The sequence below is a fragment of the Acanthopagrus latus genome, chromosome 19 (genome assembly GCF_904848185.1).
Source record: "Acanthopagrus latus isolate v.2019 chromosome 19, fAcaLat1.1, whole genome shotgun sequence".
Classification (NCBI taxonomy): domain Eukaryota; kingdom Metazoa; phylum Chordata; class Actinopteri; order Spariformes; family Sparidae; genus Acanthopagrus; species Acanthopagrus latus.
Window position 1 is genome coordinate 21,371,208 of NC_051057.1, and position 22,928 is coordinate 21,394,135.

A 22,928-nucleotide genomic window follows, 5' to 3' on the forward strand; every position below is an offset into this window, starting at 1 on the left:
TGACAGGGTATTAGAGAGATATGGCAAAATGTAAATACAGCTCAATTCAGAGGTCACGGGTGCCCTCGACTTCCACTGTAAAATAGGAACTTCTTTAACGACCCGTCATCCCATATTCATAATTCAGAAAATGATGCCATAAACCTACATTTACTTCCTCCCCGCTATGTAGATGAGTTTGGGGATTAATAGCAGAGAATTAAGGAGGAGTTTTACAACCATGACCTTGTGTGAAATGTAAAAGCTGTAGCCTGGGAAGCAGCCACAGGGCAGCGAGATTGGATTTAGTTTATAGAGCTAAGCTTCCCTCCCCGCAATCTTGAACGTCTCATTGAATGACCAAATTCATATGGGGTTCTATAATTAACTGCGGACACTCCTGGAGTGAGGCCAGACTGAGTCTGAGGGTCAGCTCAGCATGTTTGGAGCCAGGTGATGTTGAAAACTGCAAATAATTTAAACAGATCTGGAGGTTTAGGGGCACATTTGTATTCTAGGTGCAAAGCTTAGAGTCTTAAAATAATCTCTAACTTTGACATCTGAAGCTAATCATTTTTTAAAACTTCACCGGGGAAGATTTTAAAAGGTAAAACTACAACTGACCTGTGGATTTAAATCTAGATGAGACACTGCAGATTTGCTGGTTTGGACTAAGCAAGGTTTGGATTTAGGTATCGAGTTTTATTCAGTAGTTTTCAGCCTGGGAGATATTTTTTACATGTTTTTTGTGTCTAAGTGACTAACGGGGACAACAAGTTTTTTTTTTTTTTTAATTGGGCCAGTGCTGACAGAAACCGCTGATGTTAGATGTGAAAATATTCTGGCTCTACACGCCGTTTCCACACTCTGCTTCTCTGATGTCGACACTCCCTCTCGCTCCTCTCCCAATATTTCCCAAATTTAACGTGATGAATAAAAGGGTTAACACCAGTCGAACAGGAGATGGTGACTGTTGAAACAATGGAAAGATGAACCTCAAAGCTTTTTGCTGAGATTTTTTTTTTTGTTATTTTTTGGTTCTGTTGGGTTTGAGGAAAGCGTGTTTCACGTTCGTAAAAAAATGCTGTTCTGGTGGCTTTGGCGAGAGCGATAGCGACCGTTTCTGGTGAAAACAAAAAAAAGGATTGTTTTTTATGCTTTAACAAAAAGATCTTTCTCTGTAGGAATCCTTTCCATAATGTTGTCGGACACTTAGAATAACAATTTGAGCCTGTCAGTTGCAAAACAAGCACTTTGGGAACTTTGAAGGTGCGAAATTGGAGAGATTGGAGAGAATGGAGAGAGATTACATTGCAGCCTCTTTTGTGGCTGCCGGCTGCAGCCGTCTCGCTCAATACTGGACCAATTTCAAAAATTGTTGTCCCCATTAGTCACTTAGACACAAAAGGCATGGGAAAATAGGGTCCAGGTTGAAAAATACCCAAGTTACCCTTGAGAGGAAAAGACCAAATTACTTACAGTGGTTAAAACAAGTGTCATATTGTCCACCAACACCACCAAAAGATACATTTGAAGTCTTAAAAAACACTTTCTTTCCTTTCAGGGAGCTGCCTCACTCCTTGTGCTGAGGTTTTTTTTTAAGATTAGGGCTGTAGAAATATGGCTGCACATACAACAAATCCCCCCCCGCCTTCTGTTTTCCTTTATGGTTATCAATGACTCGGTGCTAAAATGAAGACTGTTTACAAGCCAGAAGACAACAGGTCTCACCTAACAGGATGATGATACATAGAAGGATGGCGATTAGGGCTCCTGTGCTGAGACCCACGGGGAGAAAGATGGCCTCTGCACTGCAAGTTAGCAGGGAACCATCTGATTCACAGCCACATACACGGATGGTCAGGGTGCCTGTGCTGCTTTTGGGTGGGTAGCCATTATCTTCAATCACCACAGGAAGGAAGTAAATCTCCTGCAAGCGTCGTCTGAAGCCACCCCGCTTTGTCACAATTCCGGCTGTGTTGTCTGGAAGAAGGGGGGAAAAAAAGGAGAAGTTTTGCAATCGGCCGAGAAGAAATCTTCAAAACAGGCATCAACTTTTTCTGAGAGTGTGTGCTCGTAGATTAAAAGAATCTTCCAAACATGAACAGAAAAGGCCTGAAGTAGTGGAGACGGTGCTTATTCCTTGATCTATGCAGGTGAGACAGTGTTCGGACCAAAGCAGAAGAAAATATTCCACCAAGCATCAATCAGACGATCCTTGGAGCTACATTACAAGTCTGGAGGTCTTGAGGTATGGAGGCATGAGAAGACAGATAAAACTTTTAAATGTCTGATAACTCTTTACGTTTGATATCAAATCCTCTCTGAATGTGATGAGAAGCTACAATGTATCAAAGACTTGGTCTTATCAAAGCCCTCGCCATTTTACACCGCTTACTTTGGAGGCTGATAGAGCCTAACCACACCCGCTACATCATTCCCTGAAACACTGCAAAGTGTTTCCCGTCTACCTGTCCTGTGAGAACTGTTGGGATCTGTTGTTATTTTGTTATCTCTTTGTGCAGGCGGCATCACTCTGGAGAAACAGCAGATTAGCAACGAGAGATAATGCGTGAGAAAAAAAATAAAAGCACACAAAGGGAACAACTTGGGGAGACAGCCGGAGGTGTGAGGACGGCGAGTGGAATAGAGGTCGACAATGTATACGAGGGAGCGGGAACGTGTCAGGTTGGACCTGCCTGGTTCTGTCTGCTACAGCCAGACTGTCTGACCCCTGTCAAGCCGGGTTTGTTCTGCTGACAGAGCCCGGCACTTTTTCCTGACAGGAGGTCAGGCATTTTAGCACACCTTGCATGTTGTGCACAACCGTGATTCTGTTTGTGCCCCCTCTCCATCTCTTGCTGAAGCCATCCGAGGTGCCCGTGGTGCTTGTATTTTTGTGTCCCTGCCGATCAGATCTCACTCTGTGTCTGGAGAGCTCGCTCGCAGGGCCTCTGGCAGCCAGGGAACTGCAAGACGCTGTGTCCAAAAGGTAAAACTGGATCAGAGGTTCAGACCTGGGCTTGTCAAGGATGGTGAATGCATTCGTTTCCCTGGCCTCATCCTGCCACGTCCCACTTTTCATTACCCGTCTTTCTGGTTAGACTTCAAAGGACTCGGCCAGTGCACGCTGCAGAGTGTCATATACCCCCTTATCATAAGACAACGTCTCGCTGCATGTGCTTAAGTTATTTTTGGCAGCAAGACACATGACACTCTTAAACTGAATTATAAGAGAAGGTGGCTGTCCTAATCCCAAACGTACCAGCTAGAGACTGGAGGGTAGCTATTGTGATTCATTATTATTATTATTATTATTATTATTATTATTATTATTATTATTATCATTATTATTATTATTATTAAGCTTTACATAACAGTCAGATTCTGTGTGATTTAGAGCTTAATAATTATCTAACTGGGTAGTTACTTTGGTAAACTGTGTCTTTGATGTAAATATTGCAATTTTAATCCCATTAAATATTCTCTACATTGCTGTTCCAGTGTAGCATGAGACACACAAATTCAAATATTTATATTTCTTTAAATAATGATCATGTGTAGTAGTTAATTCACATATTTACTACTACTACTACTCTATAGTTTTATGTTTTACACAGTTTTTTTAGGTGATGAACTACATATTTTCCCAAGCACTTAATGGAACACAATTGTGAGATACTCTGCTACATTTTGGAGGTAAATACGTATAATATACTTTTACTTGTGTTTTTCATAATTAAGTATATTAACTATCGATACTTTAAGGCTCCTGCTCAGGTACTTTCTGTATGGGTGAGTGTCTACACAATATCTACATTTACTCAATTTTTACATTTACTTTACTTTTTTGGGGGGGAGTTTTGTACAATACTTCTCTCATCTCTTATTCTCTATTTCATATTTTTCTTATAATTTCTCTATTTGTGGCACATCCATTCTGGAAGGAACAGCTGTAATGTAACCCCACTTCTTCCTCCGGGATCAATAAAGTATTTCTGACTCTGAGATGTAATTAATAAAGGTTCTGTTTGTTGGATTGTTTGCCACCAAACGCAGCTGTTATCATTATTATAATATACGTACGATGTTCTGATCACTATCAAGGCCACTTTCCGAATCATTTACCAATCTTTTAAAACTGTTTGTGTAATCACACAAATGACTTCTTTTTCTTCCTTTAAAAGCAATCAATTCACCATCTGCTTTCTTTCTGGGGAAGTTTAATTGATCGAAGGCACCGTTTCATCATCATTCATATTGCTCAGCTGTAATCATTTGTCAGGTGTAAACGCCAAGAGTGAACGCTGCAAGTTCCCATAGTTTAGAAGACGAAGCTGCGTAAACAGCGATGGCAGGCGATACCTCCTCAGGCTGTATAGTCAGAAATAATTCTGCTGTGTCTCACTTGTACTGATTTATCATGTCACAGAACAGACGGTGTTGTCAGAAGACAAGAACACTTACTTCCAAAGTCCCGGATGGTGAAGTTCTTGTTTTTCATGTCTTCCTTTGGTGATTTGAAGGAGAACTGTTGTCCAGAAGTCGGTAGATCCTGGTCTCTTGCACTAAAGGTTTGAATCACCTGGTAAAAAAAAGGAAACAAAACATAAAAATCTGACAGAAATCTCAGTGTATTATTAGGTTTCGACTGACATTTACTTATTTCAAGTTTTAGCTGTGTCCCTGTGTGTTTATGAATTAAATTCTGTACATTGTTTTCAGACTAGTGACTCTTTCATAAGCATGCTGATAGACAACTGTGGATTTCCCCTGATTCAGTGTTTTGTTTTGAGTAGCTGTGTTTCATCTTTAATGGAAAATTAAACTCCTACAGGTCAGATTGTTCTGGCAGAAAATGTGAAATTATTCAGTGTTGAGCAGAAGTGTCAGACCTGTCAGTCTTTAAAGGAAGCAGTGATTTGTTCTCACTAGAAGTTTTGGATACAGTCGCTGAACACCTGATTGATAACTGACATTTCTAGCTCACCTCATATCTTGTGATGGATTAAGTGCATTTGTAACTGTTTAATGTTCAGAAAGCGAAAACAGGGATTTTACAGGATATTGTATTCACATTACAGAATAAAAACCCTACAATGAAACAAGAAACAGGCACCATTTTGAACAATCCAACACTTCCTGCTCCACTTCGGTGACTTATGTGAATATATGAAAATGTGTTTACTGAACAACAGCCAAGCCAGGCAGCCACTAACTTCTCTGCATTTCCACTCTGCTAGACACAGACTGCTGACTCAGCCACCTCTGTACCAGACTGCTGACGACTTTATTCTTCTATTTCCCTGAACGTCTCCGGGCTTTGTCTGTAAGCGGCCATCCTGCCGGCCCTGCTGCGCTACCTGCTCTGCTCTCCCCCACCCACAGGGCTTGACCTGAAGCAGACCTGAAGCCTCGGCCCTGGATCGCCCACACGGAGAAACCACTAATCAGCCCTTCTGCCCTGTTACATCAGCTCAAATGTGTTGCTCCCCCCTCCCCAAACTCACTATTTGAATAAGATTCCCTCCAGGGGAGTAAACCTGACACCAGGTGTGATGAGAGCTCTGTTGTGCTCCCCACAGCAGCTGTACACTTCACACTATTGATTCCCGGCAACCAAATTAGCTCAGTGATGAATAAATCTAAAGCTGCAACCAACAATCAGTTTCACTTGCATGCAATCAATCAATCTTTTCTTCCCAGTATTGTCAGAAATAATTACTTATGTCCATCAAACCTGAACACAGCCCAGAGTGATTTATGTTGTTCCAGGGTGTCCTGGTGGAAAGACAGTAAAGTCGCATTAAATGAAGCTGCAGTGACCCTGGTTTGATTCTAACCATGGCCCTCTGATGCATGTCTGGCTCTTCTTGCATTTCCTGGCTTATTATGAGTGTCCTTAAAAGGGCAGTTACACCTCAAAATATACAGGGGAAAGCTCTTTGCTTGAATTCACAAGGTGTACGGTTGCATTTTGCTGTTTTATAGGGAACATAAAAGTTATGGTATACCCTTTTGTAACATTTTGTGAGTTTATTTTGTTCGTGTACTACATTAACAGCTGATGCAGAGATGTCTTTAACATAATGTCAACACTGTTGTTTCCTCACATGCTTTTGATAACGCTGTTTTAATATTGATGTTTTCAACCACTGCTGGGCTCGGGGAGGTGCAGGTGGGGCAATCACTCCCTCGGCATCCCCGTGTTCAAAATAAAGGCTGCAAAGTGCCCTCTTGAATACCCTCTATGGTAGATAAAACATTAGAAAATAACCTTTCAGTAGACAAAACATGGTGAAGTGCCCTCTCTTCACTATAAATACATCATGAATTTCTGCACACAGGTGCCGCACTGCATACAGCTGGCACCCTTTTTACTGTTCTCACCCAGTCCACCACTGTTTCAACTAAACTTCTGGTGGTATCTCACAAATTGCTCCGCTTACTCACATGACCAAGTATCAGAGCTATATCAATAACTAACTGTCTGTCGACTGACCAGGTGATTTATCAGCCATCCGTATCATCTCTGATAAAAAACAATTGAATTATTATACAATTGACATTAAAAATATGTTGGTGACTGATAAGACGACATCCCCTTCCTGCGGCATCAGAACATCTCTGTAAAACTGATATTTTTTTGTCAATTTCTAAAATTCCTTGGTGATTTATGTACTTAACATGATCTGTAATGATTCTTTAAATGCTGCTCATCAGCAATAAACAAGACTGAATGAGTGAAAATATTATATAATATATAGTATATCAAACTGGCTGTCTTCAGCTTTTGTGTTAAACCATCTGTATTTGTCACCAGCTTTGAAAAGGTTGGTTTTATTTTCTAATTACACCCTTCATTCTAATCTATCATGTAAAAAATGCTCCTTTTCTTGGACTTGAGTGGCTCCCGGCCCTCTCTATCATAAGTGAAGCCGTGTGAGCTGCTGTAACTGCTTATTACTGCGTCCTATTGTATATGTTAAATGGCTTTAAGTGTATTCTGCTTTTGCACTCAGCTGCATTGTAAGTCAAGCCAGATAAGAGTGTCGGCTAAATGCTGTAAATGTAAATGTAATTATTCCGGCATAACAAACTGAGTAAGAGGATAGCATTTCAATGTGGCGTCATAAAATAGCAAAATGAAACACAGTGAAGAGAGCGAGACATATTACAGCACTGGCTGTCTTAAGTATATCTAATAAGTCAAACTCTGCAGTAGTAAATAAGCTTGTTTTATGATTCCTTTGTGGTCGCTTTTTCTCATTTCACACTCCACCAGCTGACTGATCAGGTCTCTGAGACCAGTTAATATTAAAATAAGGAAACTACTAGTCCATCACCTTGCCACTGCCCTGACCAGTTTTATTTGCAAATATAGGCTTAAGGTCTGAGGCCACACATTTACATGAAAATAGCCAGTGTCTTCTCTCACTTGGCTAAGTTCTGCTTACTGATTATTTTACACGGGAGGTGGTGCCACAGTGTGAAGCACTCCAAAACGAGTGGTTTGTATGTTTTTCAGCTGCGTGAGCGCAGATAATCATCAAGAGAGACGTGTGATGGATTTTTACAAGAGAGGATCTGCAATTCTTTATCATCCACCAGCTGTGCACAGCACCTGGGTGGAGTCACGCTGTGGAAACAGTGGAGGAGAGTGTATATACTGCACTGGAGGGCAACGCAGGTGGGGAGGAGAATAGGTGGGAGAAGAGAAGATTAAATGCAGGAAATAAAAGTCAGGGAGTAAAGAGGAGGGGAGAGGAGAACAGAGGAGAAGAGGGAACGCCATAATGTTCGCAGCTGATCTGAATATCAATCCAGTGTTGTAAAAAGTACCCAAAAGTCATACTTTTGCCAAAATACCGTGTTTGAATATTCCTTTTAAGTCACTGATACAAATAGTACTGAATCAGAGTATCTAGTATTAATTTGTCAAAGTATGGTAGTGAACTGCATGGGTTCCAGGACAGAAGCTGTGCAAGTGAGTGTAAAGATCTGTTGATCCTTAATGCCCCTGAAAACGTGGTCTCAAATACAAAGTACTTCTCTGTAGCCTTAAAATATTTATGACTGAAAAACTGTAGCCAACGCAGGCAGTAAAAGTTTGGAAAGCATCTGCATTTATTATTTATCACGCGTGTAACCCAGCTACTGTTTCATCAGGGCTGAGTGGATGCAGTTTGGGCAGATTTGATTGACAGTGCCCTTGTAAACTGAAAGAATACACAACAGTTATTGAATTTTTTGATTCAAAAATTCTTAAATACCACACAGTGGACTTACTGCACGTACACAAAATCAAACCGAGCCTTTCACTCTTTCAACAAGAAGAGAAGAGCACAGACAGAAAGAAAACCGAGATCTCTCGAGTGAAATAATCTAAATATTGGGAGATCATTGTGCATTCATGTTGGGTGCCCTTGTAGTCAGCAGCTGATTGAAAGAAAAGGTTTGTCGAACGTTGTTTGACTCAATCTTGCAGGCTGAAAACATTGGAAAAATCACTGGCAAACTTCATGTTAGCAAGACAGTGATGCCTTCAAATGCAGGGCACAGCCGTTATTTTGATTGCAGCAGGCCTGAGGACCGGGAAAACATCCTCAGCGTGATGAGGAGTCTACAGCAATTTGATAGACTGCCAAAGAAGCTGTTCCTCTCCGAACGCTAACCGCATATAGATGCTGGTTAATGGGCTAATTTACAGGCACAGGTGGTTTACAATGCGCACAGGCAAATTCTCTGCTGCATCTCAAATACATCATCTGAAATGTACTCTAGGTTGCTGATATGCAAAGCACTGCTGCGCTTTATGATTGCCTCTCCAGCTGAATCGAACTCTATGACACAATCAGTTTTGAGATTTAGATTCAAACACTGTGCTGAAGGGGTTCTCTGCAAACTCCCTTGAAATAAAAAAGGTTTTATCCAAGTGACCTTGAATAAAATACTGGAAATCGACCTTCTGTCTGGTATCAATGTGAGAGTTAAACGAGTGTATTTACTGCAGTGATATGCAGCTCAAAAAGGCTAACAGTGCCACTTAATTGCATCATCCATGCGCCGTAAAATCACTGTGTCTTTCTGACTCAAGTATAGACGACAACTCTCTCATTTCATATTCAGTTTTATCACCTCGAGATGGTTTTCAGCAACCACCTTAAAGCCATTAGCAGGAAAAGCAACACCCTAATCAACAGCTGTCGACTCACTGAAAGATCAACACTTCTTAACAACACAATGTTTGCTGCGTTCAGTGCCAGGAGCTCATCACGTGTCCACATAATGAGGCAGGGGAGGGAGGAAAATGTGGACGTACCTGCCCCAGTTTGGCATTTTCGCACACAAAGGTCTCATAAGGGCTGGCGAGCTCAGGGGGAAACTCGTTGATGTCCAACACGTGGACGGTGACGGCCACCCGGCTGGTCAGAACTGGACTGTCTGGAGAGGAAAACACAAGTGTTTGAATAAAGCAGACGTGAGCACAGGACTGGATAAAATACACTGAGGGGTTTTTATTTTTTATTTTTTTTATTTCACAGCACTGACATCATGTGGACACCTGCAGTACTACCATCATATTTGGGGCAGAAGCATAAAGGTTTATCACTGTTGCTGTAGGATGGCCAAGTGGTTAAAGAGGCTGTCATGCCCAAGTGTCCAGTCAGTGTGTCCTTGAGCAGATGCTAAACCGCCTAGCTGCTCGCCTGCTGGTTAAACACCTCTGCGGGGGAAACCATTCGTGTGTCTGGAACATGCTGGTGCATAAATAACGCCCGGACGCCGCTATTTTATGACGCCTTTGATTGATGATGAAAAGGAGAATTAAATAAAAACACACAGTTAAAAGCATCCCATGCGCTGCCTACAAATAAAGCACGCCTTGCCTCGCGGAATACGGCTCTACGGAGAGAATATTTCCATTGCAGGCTCAGATTCTGTTATGGGTTTTAGCTATAAGATGTGCGGCTCATATTAATTATAGTGTGAAAGCCCCCTTGAGAGGGACTAAGTTGAATCCAGGGTTGTTTGTTACAATGTTTCCCTGCTGCAGGGGCACCACGGGGAAATGTTCTTTTTGTGTGAAAGCCCAAGTAAGGTAAACTTTATGGATTTGATCCGGGAATAGGCTTTGCTCTGCAGCAGGGGGGCTTAGTGTGCGCTTGTTTGTGTGAGTGCCTGTGCAGGGGCGCGTAGGCGCGTAGGTTTGTGTGTAGGTGGGTGGTTTAGAAGGATGCAAGGAAGGGGGGTGGGGGGTGATCTGTAGAGTGGTCTCAAGGGGATTGGAGACGTAGCCACAGCTCAGTTAGTAACCCGTCTCTGACCTTGATGGAAAAAGCAATCTTCCAACTGAGGTAAAAATGACACCAAGAGTGGGATTTGCTGCCGTGCACTGAATGAACTACTAACATTGATGCTCACCCAGCAAAAATACTGATCTTTTCGGTCATCGAGGGGGGGGGGGCAGTTCTTTGGCCTCTAAAAGTTTGAAGAACTTCGAATCGTCTGCATCGATGAAAATCTGCTTTAAAAACTTCTCCTGGTAACGAAAGTGCATCATTTCCCTTCTCATCTCCCCCCAAAAACTCATCACCATAACTGTTGACTGACTCTCAGCGTGTCATCAGTGATATATCTTACAGCCCACTAGATGGAGCAATGGTACAGTGGTTATATTGAAATCTGTCTAGTGTCAGCGTTTCAACCCTGTAACAAAATGCTCTATTTATTTTACTGAAGCAGAATCCTGTATTGCTACAGAATGCTTGGGCAGTCAGCCATAAAGTTGCCTGCTTTATACTGCTTTTCTACTGGATATTACTTTTTTTTTTTAATTACGCTCATTTTAATAAAAAAAATAAATAAACGAAAAACTCCATCTTTGCAAGCAATCAACCACAAATCTATAAAAGAAAAATGGGCTACAAAACAGAGACAGAAACATTCCCTGTGGATGGTTATGTAGAAAGTGAAACTGTGGACAGAATTAAAGTAAGCAAACTCAAAACTGCATGATGGTCGTACGCTTTATTGCTGTAAAACGGACAGAAAGTGTGCCTCCTCACCGCTTCCTGCCAAGGTTATTATTGCATTTAATAGCTCTTCCCCTCTCTTTGACTCCTTAAAAATTGCCACTGGGCTTAAATGCCAAAAAGCAAACCGTTAATCTAGCCCCGGCTCTTATTTAGCACGCCTTCTGCTGTGTACTGTGTCTCAGGAGAGCGGCAGACACTGCTCTCATTTTGCTGCATGACTGCGGTGTCTGGCAATGACCGGACAAATCTCCCAGGCTTTGTGACGTGAAAAGTCTCCAACTCAGGTGCTGTGCTAATCGTTGCAGCGTAAGAAAAAAAAAAGTGCCTTTTATTTAAAAGGGATGTCATTCAACAACTCAAAATATTGGATATTTTGCTCAGAGTTATTGTAACAGGGAATAAAAGGTGTGGGTGGACAAATGCAAGAAGTGTTATTAGCACGAAGGACACACAGTAGAAGCAGAACCAGGTCAAATAGGAAGGTCTGCAATAATTTAGTGTTTATTGAAAACTGCTGTGAGGCTGCTCGAGAGAGTCAGAGCACTTTTTTTCTGTGCATGACCTCATACAATACATTATTTCTATGGGCATTGAAGGTATCTTGCTTCAGAATTTATCGCTGTTCTTCATGGTTTAAAACCCGAATAAGAGACAGACAACATCCTGCTGATGATAATGGAATGCATCGCTGAGGAGCCATAACAGCTATCCAATACCCAGAACACAAAGTTCTGCCAAATCTCACTCAAGGTCACAAACACATTTGAACTCACGAGTGGGGACACAAACTCCGGGGTGCTAGGTTTATCTCTTTCCCTTCTGCACCAGCACAACGGTCCCCATCATTTATTTTAGACTTTGTGTTCTGGAGCCGGATTTTTGTCTCTTCTCTCTCTCTCCTGGTGAAAAATAGTCTCCAAAAGGAGCATCGGGGAACCCAGAGAGGGCAGAGGTCTGGATCAGAGGCTGATAGGTAAAGGTATGAAAGGCAAGTGGGCGATGGTAAGATGTGCAGGAACATGCTGCTCGATTCCTGCATCACCACACCAAACGTGTGCCGCGCTTGTGAAACCCCCATCTCCCTCCTACTCCCTTCCTCCCACCGTCTACCCTTTCAGTCCTCCTCATCCTCCAGTTCCTTGACACTTTTGCACAAAAGCCACACAAAGAAACCACACGCACACATATTGAAAACAGAATTAGCATGTCACTGCCGTGACCTTGAGGGGAAGTGAGTAATATCAGTTTCCAAGGCGACAATGACTCAAGTTTTAACAGCCCATATTTCACAGTCTGTCCTAATGAATATACAGCGTGGGTAATTTTGATTGAGCACCAGCCTGCCTCTGGGATAATGACTTTGACGGTTCTTAGCAGATTTGATGACTTGATGACGATGGATTTGCTTATTTATCCGGAAATTTGCTCCACTTCCTTCATAAAAACATAATTAGCTTGATGACACATCTTAAAGCCACAGCAACGCATTACTTCATCCCTTTTTTCTCGCTGCATCTGCTTGCTGTAAAAACTCCAGAAGGTTCACACTTTTACTGCGGTGTAAGTAAAAGTTGACTCTGGCAAGAAGAGCTCCCTTCCAATGCCAATGTCATCAGACGTGCTAAAAAAAAAAAAAAAAAAAAAAAAAAAAGACAGTTAAAAATGAAAACAGAGTTAAAGTGAGTACGCTGGAGGAGACAATGTCCTGGAGATACATCCTGCCGGGAGAGCCATCATGGTTTATAGTCACCTATAAACCTTTCCAGCAAAATGGGATTGAGTATTGACTTGAGTAAAAGCGTGTTAAATCCTTCACACAGATTATGGCGAGGGAAGGACAACGGCGCCTGCATGAATCATGATCGATCTCGTTGTCATACTTACTAAGTTTGGTTGCCACGATGGAGATATTGTGCTGGGCGATGCTCTCTCTGTCGAGGAGCTCGTTCGTGGAAATGGTCCCCTCTACCGGATCAATGTCAAAGTAGCTGTCCAAGTCACTCTTCCAGTCAATGGAATACCTGAAAGAAAATGTTTGTTTAATGGCATCCATTTCCAACATAAACCAGAGAATTAAACCCCACTGATTTGCCCTCTGGGCTCATGTATATGAGTTAGGTGTAATATAATGTTGGCGTAGCCTTCATTACTCATTCTGAATGGTCATTTCCAGAAAATGTGCTGAGGATCGCATATACTCTTCCAATCTCATAATGGGGCACATGTACTTTGGCCACGCTGAGCAAACGCTTTTTCTTGTGAGCATAAATGAATTTTAGGCACAGTTGAAACCGTATCAATCTCTCCCGGCCGATGAACAACAAAGGCATGAAAATGTTGGTCTGGTGTCTGAGAACAGAGGATGCGGCGTCCTCTCTGAGAAATACATCTCTGGTCTTGCTCAGACGCTCTGAATGCAAACTATGAAACACAAAAGAGATCTGAAACCAAACGGCACGCCACTGACAGCACCATTCATCATGCCATGCTATTTGATCTTAAAAGGCTATTTTTCATTAATAATTTTGTGATCGTCGGAGCTGCTCCCACAGGAGAAAATATGTTGCCGTCTTTCAGTCCCCCCGCTTCACAGGGAGGTCAAAGGTCAGTGGTTCAGTGCCTTGCTCACAGGCACTTCCGCAGGAGAGATGCTTAATTTCTCTTGGGCTTGATCTTGGACTTTCCACATGAAGGACAGCTTCCCAAGGCCACCATTCTGCCTTTTTTTCCTCTTCCATAGCAATCTATTTGATCTTAAAAGGGTATTTCTCATTAATATTTATCATGCTTGTTTTTCTACACTGTACAGCCTCGAACTGGACTCGACTCACTCATTAAGAGAAACAGGCCCATCGTCCATTCAAACCCCAAAGTCTTTTACCGTAATGAGAATGAAAACAAAACCAATTCGGTGGAGTTTGTCTTTTTTTTTCTCCGCAAGCTTCAGTTCCTTCAAATTTTCCGTTTCAGTTTTGATTTGTCCACGTCCTCTCTTTAACTGTGTGTTGCACGCGGCCTTGAAGTGAACACGATCGTGTCAAAATAGTTTAGAGTGAGTCTCTTTGATAAATATTACAGCCAAACCCCCATCAAGAGTTCAAAAGATCAATGGGTTGCAATTTTTCCCTGAGGGCACAACGTTTTTTTTTTCTCCTTTTTTTGGGGGGTGGGTGGGTTATTATATGAGTCAAGCTGTGGCTTAAGCATACGTTTCACATTCAGTGTGGCCCAAAGGTGAGAGAACACGCCTCATCAACAGAATGTTGCGAGCGATTTGAAATTCTCCTGACCCAAACAACAAACCCCCCACCAGCGCATATCTTGCAATCTGTAAGGATAAATGGCAAAAAAAATATACAAAAAAAGCTTGAAAACTACTTTTTTTGGGGGGGGTGGGGGTGGGGGGGGAGTATTCATGTGAGAAAACATCAAAAATGACTTGTAATTGCTACAATCTCTGCGTTATCTTTAAGGAGAATGGAGCTCATCAACAGTTGTGAGAAAGAAAAGAACGGATCTAAAGAGTCTACTTAAGCTCGACTGTGCTGAGAGGTGTAGATATGAAAATTAATTACGGACGTTATCTCCGACTTTGTATCGTAGTGATGTTAACTCAATCCAACGAACATCACACACAAAACACGAGGTAATTTAAGAAAGAGGCACATTTGTGTTTATTCTCCACAGGGATCGATTTTTTTTTTTGAAGAGTTTTACAGTTTCACCCTCTGAAGTTCACAAGCATTAGCGTCTTGTGATTTGTGGTATTACCATTTTAAACGAGGAGAACTCTTTCGAGCTCATTCTAACTTTAGACAGTTCTTTAGAATCCACCGACAATGAAGAATTCATGATGCCCTTTTGTTTCCCCAGCTACAGATAACGCTGCTCCATACTGCTAAACAGCCGAATCATTTGAGTCTGGAGTCTAAAAGCATAATTCCCTATGCATGACGGGTCATCGGGTCTATTGTTTTCAAGTGAAGAACGCAAGGCCGCTCTCTGAAGACACACAAATGAACAATGTCAGCTGTGGTATCGATGAATATTTAAAGTGCTGGAGACAAAGTGGAGATCTCCAGAATAGAGGGCATAAGCTTTTTGTTGTATAAATCTCTGCTTCTTGCAATTTCTTTTAGTATTTTTTTGTTGTTTCTGGGATAAAATATTCATAATAAAACAACTTCTTCGAATGCAACAGGTGTTTTTGCCATTTGTTCTGCACTCGAGCAATACATCTTCTGAGAACCATTACTCCAAAGCAATATGCTCGAGCCAAAAGAAGCCACTGTAATAGATTTTTAAGAAAATGGTTCTCATACATTTTTAAAAATGCACTTCTTTTGTCTTTGCCAGTGACGATCTATTGTTATCCACCACTCAAGTCTTATGTTAGAGCGCAGAATAGCGTGCCTGTGTGGTGCTGGGTGCATGGAAAAAACAGACAGACTGATAGAAAAGGGAAGGACTCGCCTGTCAAAAATATAAAACTGAGCAGTGATGGTTTAATGTCCCTCCTGATAATTACCAAGGAGAGACTGGCAGACTGCAGTAACAAACAAAAAAAAAGTAAATTATAAAATTATTTAGTATCCTGTAGTTTTGGGAAAAGAAAATGCATGCAGTAAATTTTGTTTGACAAGGATTATTTTTCAGTTTTATAACCAGGGGGAAATGAAATATAAGGAATTCATCGTTTTATTTTATTCAATTCAAGTTTAAATTAATATTCATGCCGTGCTTCTCTGAGGCTAAGCTGATGTCTCTGTATAGTCCACAGACCTGCTCATTTGTTCTGATCCAACCCAAAACTGATAGATATTGTAACACTTGTTACTCTCAGCATTAATTAAATACTGAAGTACGGCTAATTTAGGGTGTCGGTAAAGATAAAAGAAGACAGCTTCCTCTGTGTGACGGAGCCCATTTTAATTACAGCCCTGAAAGTTGTGCACCAGGAACTCTGATGTATACGTAACACGTCCACTTCTTTGTCCTCTCAATAATGTCTTATCGGTCTGTGAATATGTATTTCCACATCAACACAAACATAAGGATAACTACATAATTCATAGAACTGGCATAAATACAATTGCGGCAATTATTTCTATAAATACAGTCGAATAACATGATCTAAGACAGACCTCTCGCTAGAGGAATCTAATAAAAGCTTTGAGGAACGGCTGCTGTTACTTCTCTCTGTCCTCAATGTTTGTTTGTCCTACATTAATCTGTATCATCCTGTCGTGTCTTTTCTTGTCTCAGTTGTTCTGTCTTGCATCATAAACACATTTAAATAAATAAATCAGGAAATAATACAAAATAATCAATACAAAAATAAAATACAAATCTTAATCTATGATCAATAAAAAAATATCACATCAAATAATAATAATAATAATCACATTAACGTGTTAAGGTATTGAAATAATGGACCACCGTGGATATCATGATATTGTTTCTGCCACATCACCACCACGTTCTGATGAGAGGACGTTCACAGGATTTTACATGACAGTGTCAAATGTTCTACATAGATTGATTAGTCCTCAAAGTGATGAGTAAATCTGACAATACTCTCAAGATTAAGGCCGTGATGACATTGATGAATAGGGACTGGAGACATTGATGAATGGATTAGAGTTCTAAAACCTTCAATTACTGGCTGCAGTATCACAGTACTTCTGCCTTTAGCTCTTTTATCCCTGGGGAGGTTAGGAGGGGATATTTGGCTCCAACACTGACGTCTTTCAAGATGTGCATTTAGATCCAGGGCTACTTTATTCACATTCACTTAGATTTTGACATACTGAATCATCTAAATATGACCTACATTATGCTTCTTTGAATGGCCAGAATTTCCAAACTGGGTCAGACTGACGTGCAGTGTCTGTCTTTATTTTTAGAATGACCAGTATCTACAGTAATGTTATTTTACTGTCTGTGCAGCAATTTAAAAAAAGACAATGACAGACATGAGTTGGTCTGGATGGATTGTAGTCAGTCCACATCTTTAAATTTGACAGAAAAATCTGTGAAGATGCTCTGATGTCCTTTTAAGAACTAGAGAAGTATTGATTAAGATTGTGAATTTTAACCAATAAAACTTAAACATTGACCTAACATTGTGGCATTTTATCCAAAGTGGAGCAAAGAGGTCAAATGGTTACACAGGGACATGGAGCTAATTTCCATACATTTCCATTTTTGATACAACACACAATGTTCTGAAACTTGCTGTGAAGTGTGTTTTGTTCCAGACAAAAGAGTTGGACTCTTGTTACCTGACCGGGCTGCTGCTGGCATCTAAATCCTGTGCCGTCACCGCTCCAATGATGGTGCCTGCAGGCGTGTCCTCATACACATCCATCACATAGGAGGGCTTATTGAACACCGGGGGCTCGTCCACATCCAAAACGTTAATCTTCACTGTTGCTGTGTCTTTGAAGGCCCCAAAGCTTTGAAATCGTGGGTCCAGATGAGCGTTGGAGGCATCTACCTTGAAGGTGTAAGCTTTCTTCGTTTCAAAGTCCAGCGGCTGTGGAAAAAGAAACAGACAAGAGTACAGTTAAAGTTACTTTAAGAGCAGCAGTTTATTTTCACATCGTGATCCTGTCATCGTGTCATGATCTGGAACGTGTCAGCTGTAATTTACTCCGTCTGTGGCGTTCGTCAGAATGAGCTAAGAGCACTTGAAGAGATGCAGTAACTGAACATGAGCATCAGTGTTGACACCAAGTTTGCCCTCACTTCATCTTTATTTCACTCGAGCTTTTTCAAGGATGAGTAACTGCTGGTGAATGCCAACAGCAACCTCCTCACATCCAACACATTTCAGTATTTCAGTGATCTGAATGTTTAGTTTGAGTCTCATTGTTCTCACCTGCCTGAAAAGAAGAGCTTACAATTCATTTCAAGTGTATTTACACTGAACACTTGGCAAATGGCATCCTATTACAAAATGCAAACCATACTCTGGTGTTTTGTTAAAGGGTAACTCCACCAATTTTAGACATTAAAGTGAATATGACTTGGAGTATAAAGCCTTTGTTCCAGAAGACGCTGCATGTAATCTGATAAATTGGTAACATAGGAACCAGTTTGTGAAAAGGAATAAAAAAGGTGACATCTCTGGTTCTCTTGTGCCAGTTTTGATTTACTGTCCATATTGAGTCCAGCTGTCATGGTCCTGAGTTTTAGTTGTCTGATTTCCTGATTTATGTTGAATGTTTATCATCATGTCTGTGATTGGCTGTCTCCCACCCCTTTTCCTGCTCAATCTTCCATTGGTTAATCATTCAATGTGTCCTCCCTAAACTCTTTGTTGGTTCCCCTGTTTTCATCCCAAGTCTTGGTGTGTTGTCTGTTCCCTGGTCCTGTCTTCCCACCGGGCTTTACCTGCTTCTGCTGCCTGCGTGTCTACTGGTGTGTCCTTTTTTTTTTTTTTTTTTTTTTGGTGTGTACTTAGTTTAGTGTTTTGCTTGTGGATTACTCCTGTATTGCTGCAGGCCTTTTCCCTTGGCTTTTGTTTAGGATTTTGGACTTTATGTGCTTTGATTTTCCAAAAAAACTGACACAGGATGAAAAAAGACCTATGAACAAGAGCGAGGGGAGAACATATGCTTCAATACACAGGGAGGAATTAACTACTGATAAGGTGGGGAAAGACATGGAGAAAGGAAGTTGAAGGTAGAACATGGCACATCCAAATAACCTTAAACATAAAAAACAGGAAATCAGAGTGACCACTTTTTAACCGGTGACTGGACTGAAAACAAATGAAAAGCAAAGTATTTCAGATATTGAAAATGATCCCTGGGCTGTGCTCTGTCTACTCATTGTGTGGTTTAAATGTCAGCCCAATAGTACAGTGGCACCAGCTTCACGAGAGGCAGACACTGGGTCATGACCAGGTTAACATCTTGCCCTCTCAGTGTGGATAAGTCAAGCTACAGTTACTTGGTTCAGCAGAACTACGCCCCCTTTACAAGACAAGACATCTCCAAACAACAGCTCAGGGGTCCATGTTCTACCTCCTCAAGCCTCTGACATATCAACCCGGAGTCAATTAGTCAGAAGCGAAGGGAGGAATCTGCATCCTCGGTATGTCTGCTGCTGAGGTGTAAACATCAGGCAGCGGTGACACCCGTGTTCGTACTTCTGCCTGTCTCCTGCCCTCTCATGTGTGACCAACCATACTTGGCGAGCTCGCAGTCGTTCACGCTCTGCTGGCCTGGAGTCACATGAGAGACATTCCTTTCTGTGTATTTCAAATTGACTAACATGTAACCACTATGGCAGCAATGCTATCTTCCAGCCTCAGGACTTCTCCTGAAATGTTGTTTTGAAAAGAGACTACAGGTGAAAACAGCTGGTAAAAGCACAGCAAAGGGTGCTCATGTAAAGAAATACGGAGTGTGAGAAGGGAGATGCACTGGAGGATGTTTTATAGAAAAAAAAGTAGATTTTTGAGATGAGAGATAAATATGACCAGTCATCTGTCCAAATTAAATGCACATGAATTAGCAAACTAATTACAGTCCAACCACTAGAAATGACCCGGGGCTGTGCAATCATGATTTCACAGTGATAGCAGATGCTTCTCCAGCCCTGTGTGTCTCCTCTATCTCCATGGTTTCACAGTCTCGCAGCTACAGCAGGTGTCCGTAAAAAGAAAAAAAAAAAAAGAAAAGAGAGAGAGAGAGAGCTATGTGAAGGCAAGCCAATCTGAAAGCAATCATTGACCATCAACCACCATGATTGGTTTGATTACAGTGCGCCAGATGCAACTGGCTAGGCACAGCTATAAGATCCTTCAACAGGAAATACACTCTGTCCCTTTCAATCTCTTTCAAGAAGTGACAACATTGAGCGAAGACTGAGCTCCCCGAAGCAACAGTCCCATATAAAAAATGGAATTCACTGCGGGTTATCGTTCAAATGCTGATCCCTACAATCAAACTACAAGATTTTACGCTAAGTTACATCGACAAAGTGGCCCTACAATTTACAAGCCGTCATTTATTGCAGTTTACTTGGCTTCCTGCAGATTGCTGGAAATCAGCCTCTAAAGAAACTCAGACCACTTTGCCTCTCAGAGAGCGAGTTGTGTCTGCGCAGGAAAAGAAATCATTAATGCAATCAAAACATTCTCATTATTTGGAGTTCATTCCTGCGGTACATGGAGGTCCTGCAGTTCCAAACTTTCAAGTTTAGTTTGATAGTTGGTTGGTTGTTTGGTTTGTTGGTTGGTGATTCATTCAATTAATTAAATCTATCAACATGGGTACCACAAGACCTTGAGTCAGCATGGTTACACCTTAAATCTCAAGGAGCTTGCTTCCTCTATCAAGTGCACCAGTTTTTAACAATGTTACCATAAACACTCATCAGATAACAGGGATAACTTAAATGTGAGTGAGTGAAAAAGTTAACAGAAGGCATTTTCTATCGGCAGCAGATATTCTTTTATGCACCTTGTTGGTAATATCCACTTTATTCCTTCATTAGTTGACCCCTGTGCAGTGAGTGGAAGACAGCAGGAATCTCTATAAAGGCAAAAATAATTTTGCCAAGGAAATGCATGCTGCCTCACATACACTTTTTTTATGCATTCAAAGTTGTTTAAACTCTGTATGCCGTTATAAAGAAAGGTCATGGTCCAGGGCAGGTTGAGGCTCTCATTCATCAGGTTTACCTGCTGAGTAGGAAAATCAAAATACCAACACTGACAATAAACTGTTCTGTTCAAGTATTATCTGTTTTCTCAGCAGCAAGCAGTCGCTGGAATTAATGAGACTTAGGTGACATCTCCAGCTATGCTTTAGGCATCCAAACCAGGGGGTGTTTTTACTGAAAGCTTCGGAGATCTCAAGTGTGTTTTTAACGAGATCTCAGGCCACCACCTGCCATGATTGTGGTCATTGAAACAGGCATGTTAAGCAAAAACATTGTGCTTGTCTGATGTTAAAAATTTAGTTGAAAATTAAACCACAAGAAGCATAAAGTTTGTATCTCTCTGTGGTTTTGCTGAATTGTACTTTTCCAACATTTATTCTGGTGACTGTAAAACCACATAAATGTTGTTGTATCATCCATATCACATTGTCCCATTGAGCTTAATCATAATCTCCTATGGTACTGTGCCTGTTTAGCACTCTTAAAGCAATGGCTAGATGATGACAAACCATCTGTTCCGAGTTGGCTTGATAATGTTCCACAACTACTCCCATTGGAAAGGCTTAGAAGTGTTCTCAGAGGAGACTTGCATGTTTTTTTCTCTGTCTGGAGCCCTGTTATAGATGTTATTGGAGATGACTATGCTGAAATTATATCAAAAGGTTTTGCAACTTTGAGATAATTGATCCCCAAAGGGTTAAGTCCCTATTCTCATTAGCATACCGCTGTTATTTTAGATAAAATACGGAGGAGGATTATTTATGTTTTTGTTGGTCTTTGTCTGTTCATTGTCTGGGTCTGTTATTTGTCTTCTGTGCATTTCTGTTTTCCAGTGCATAGCCTCAATGAACTGAAATAAAATTAATGAATTGGACCGGGTGTGTATAAAAACTTGCATAGAAAGGCGAGCTAAATACCATTAAAAAAAAAAAAAAAAAAAGCCCTTTTGCACTGAATATCATATTGTGTCCTTTACCATCACATCTAGACAGGCATGCATAGCTCAGCTGAAATACGTGCACAGGTGGAGGAGGAGGAAGGAAGGCGATGCTGGGGAGGTGGACAGCAGGAGGTGTATACCAGGCCTCATTAGCCAGACTCTCACTGGGGATGAGGAGAAACCCTGCTTTCCATCTCAACATGCTGCATCACCACAATTAGGATAGAGGCCCAAACTCTCACCCTTTATAACTGTCTAATTTTCCTGTAATCCTCTGCTAGCAGAAGACAGAAGCTCGCGGAGTCTGATGGGGAAATGCTCACTTCACGCTCTGACTTTGCACTCGTGACACAAATCACCTAGCAAGCACAGCTGGCATCACGTAGTTCCATTTCACAAATGATGTGCGTAAATAATGTCCAAATTTAAGACAGTTGAGCATGAGAAATATCATTAAGGTGCAGGTGGACTCAGTAAAGGTAAAAAGTGACCGGTTTGATCAGCTATTTTAAGATTGCAGCCATTTATAGCTGAGATCTTTTTGGCCTTGTAGCTCTGGCCCGAGAGGCAGTTAGACGCTCCAAAGCACTGCGTCAGACTCACACTTTGCTTTAACTCTAAATTGTTAGCAGGCTAATTCAGCATTACAAAGCCAAACAACTAGGGTCGACATATTTTGTGAAAACTAAATTAAGACTGGTTAGGCATTCTCTAAAAGTACCTCATTTGCAAAACTCTGTCACAGAGGGATAACCAAACAGATAGCCAAAGTTAGACAGCCAATTCTCGTTAAGGCTGGCTGGTAAGATAGCAACAGCTAGCATCTGCTCACTACAGTGAAATTCACTCAGTCATTTTTATCCCTTCCTGTTTGCTACAATTAAAAAATATTGTATCAAAATACATATTGATGAACCAATATCCTGGTAATTAAGTTTATTATTCCAAATGACTAGTGACAGTAGAAAAATCAGCTAAAAGCTCAAAATGAGGATTAGTTTCTTGAATGACTAACAGACAATAAAACTAAAAAGAACACATTTTACTGGTAATTACACTTCATGAACTCACGTGACGGCACTTAATGAGGGGAAATGGCAGCTAGACTTCTGGTCACGAGCTTGCAGAGGCTGGCTAGCTAAATGCAATACCAATTAACCCTGCTGAAAAATGACCAGAATTCGGTTCATTTACTTGAACAACTAGTTTAAATAAACACACACAAAAAAAATTAATTAATTAAAAAAATACACATTGTGAGGTCAGTGTTTTTGGGGTCAAATAATTAGACG

The 22,928-nt window shown here is 41.2% G+C and overlaps 1 protein-coding gene across 4 annotated transcripts in view; it reads right to left on the reverse strand.

Moving 5' to 3' along the window:
- LOC119008767 (cadherin-12-like) overlaps positions 1 to 22,928 on the reverse strand; it is a 104,565-nt gene that overhangs the window by 3,288 nt on the left and 78,349 nt on the right. For all 4 annotated transcript variants that reach the window (XM_037079413.1, XM_037079416.1, XM_037079415.1 and 1 more), the window contains 5 exons: positions 17,303 to 17,556; positions 12,903 to 13,039; positions 9,302 to 9,423; positions 4,447 to 4,564; positions 1,711 to 1,962 (listed from right to left, as the gene is read on the reverse strand). In XM_037079413.1, the coding sequence (XP_036935308.1) occupies positions 1,711 to 1,962; positions 4,447 to 4,564; positions 9,302 to 9,423; positions 12,903 to 13,039; positions 17,303 to 17,556 (883 nt within the window). The remainder of the gene's footprint in view (positions 1 to 1,710; positions 1,963 to 4,446; positions 4,565 to 9,301; positions 9,424 to 12,902; positions 13,040 to 17,302; positions 17,557 to 22,928) is intronic.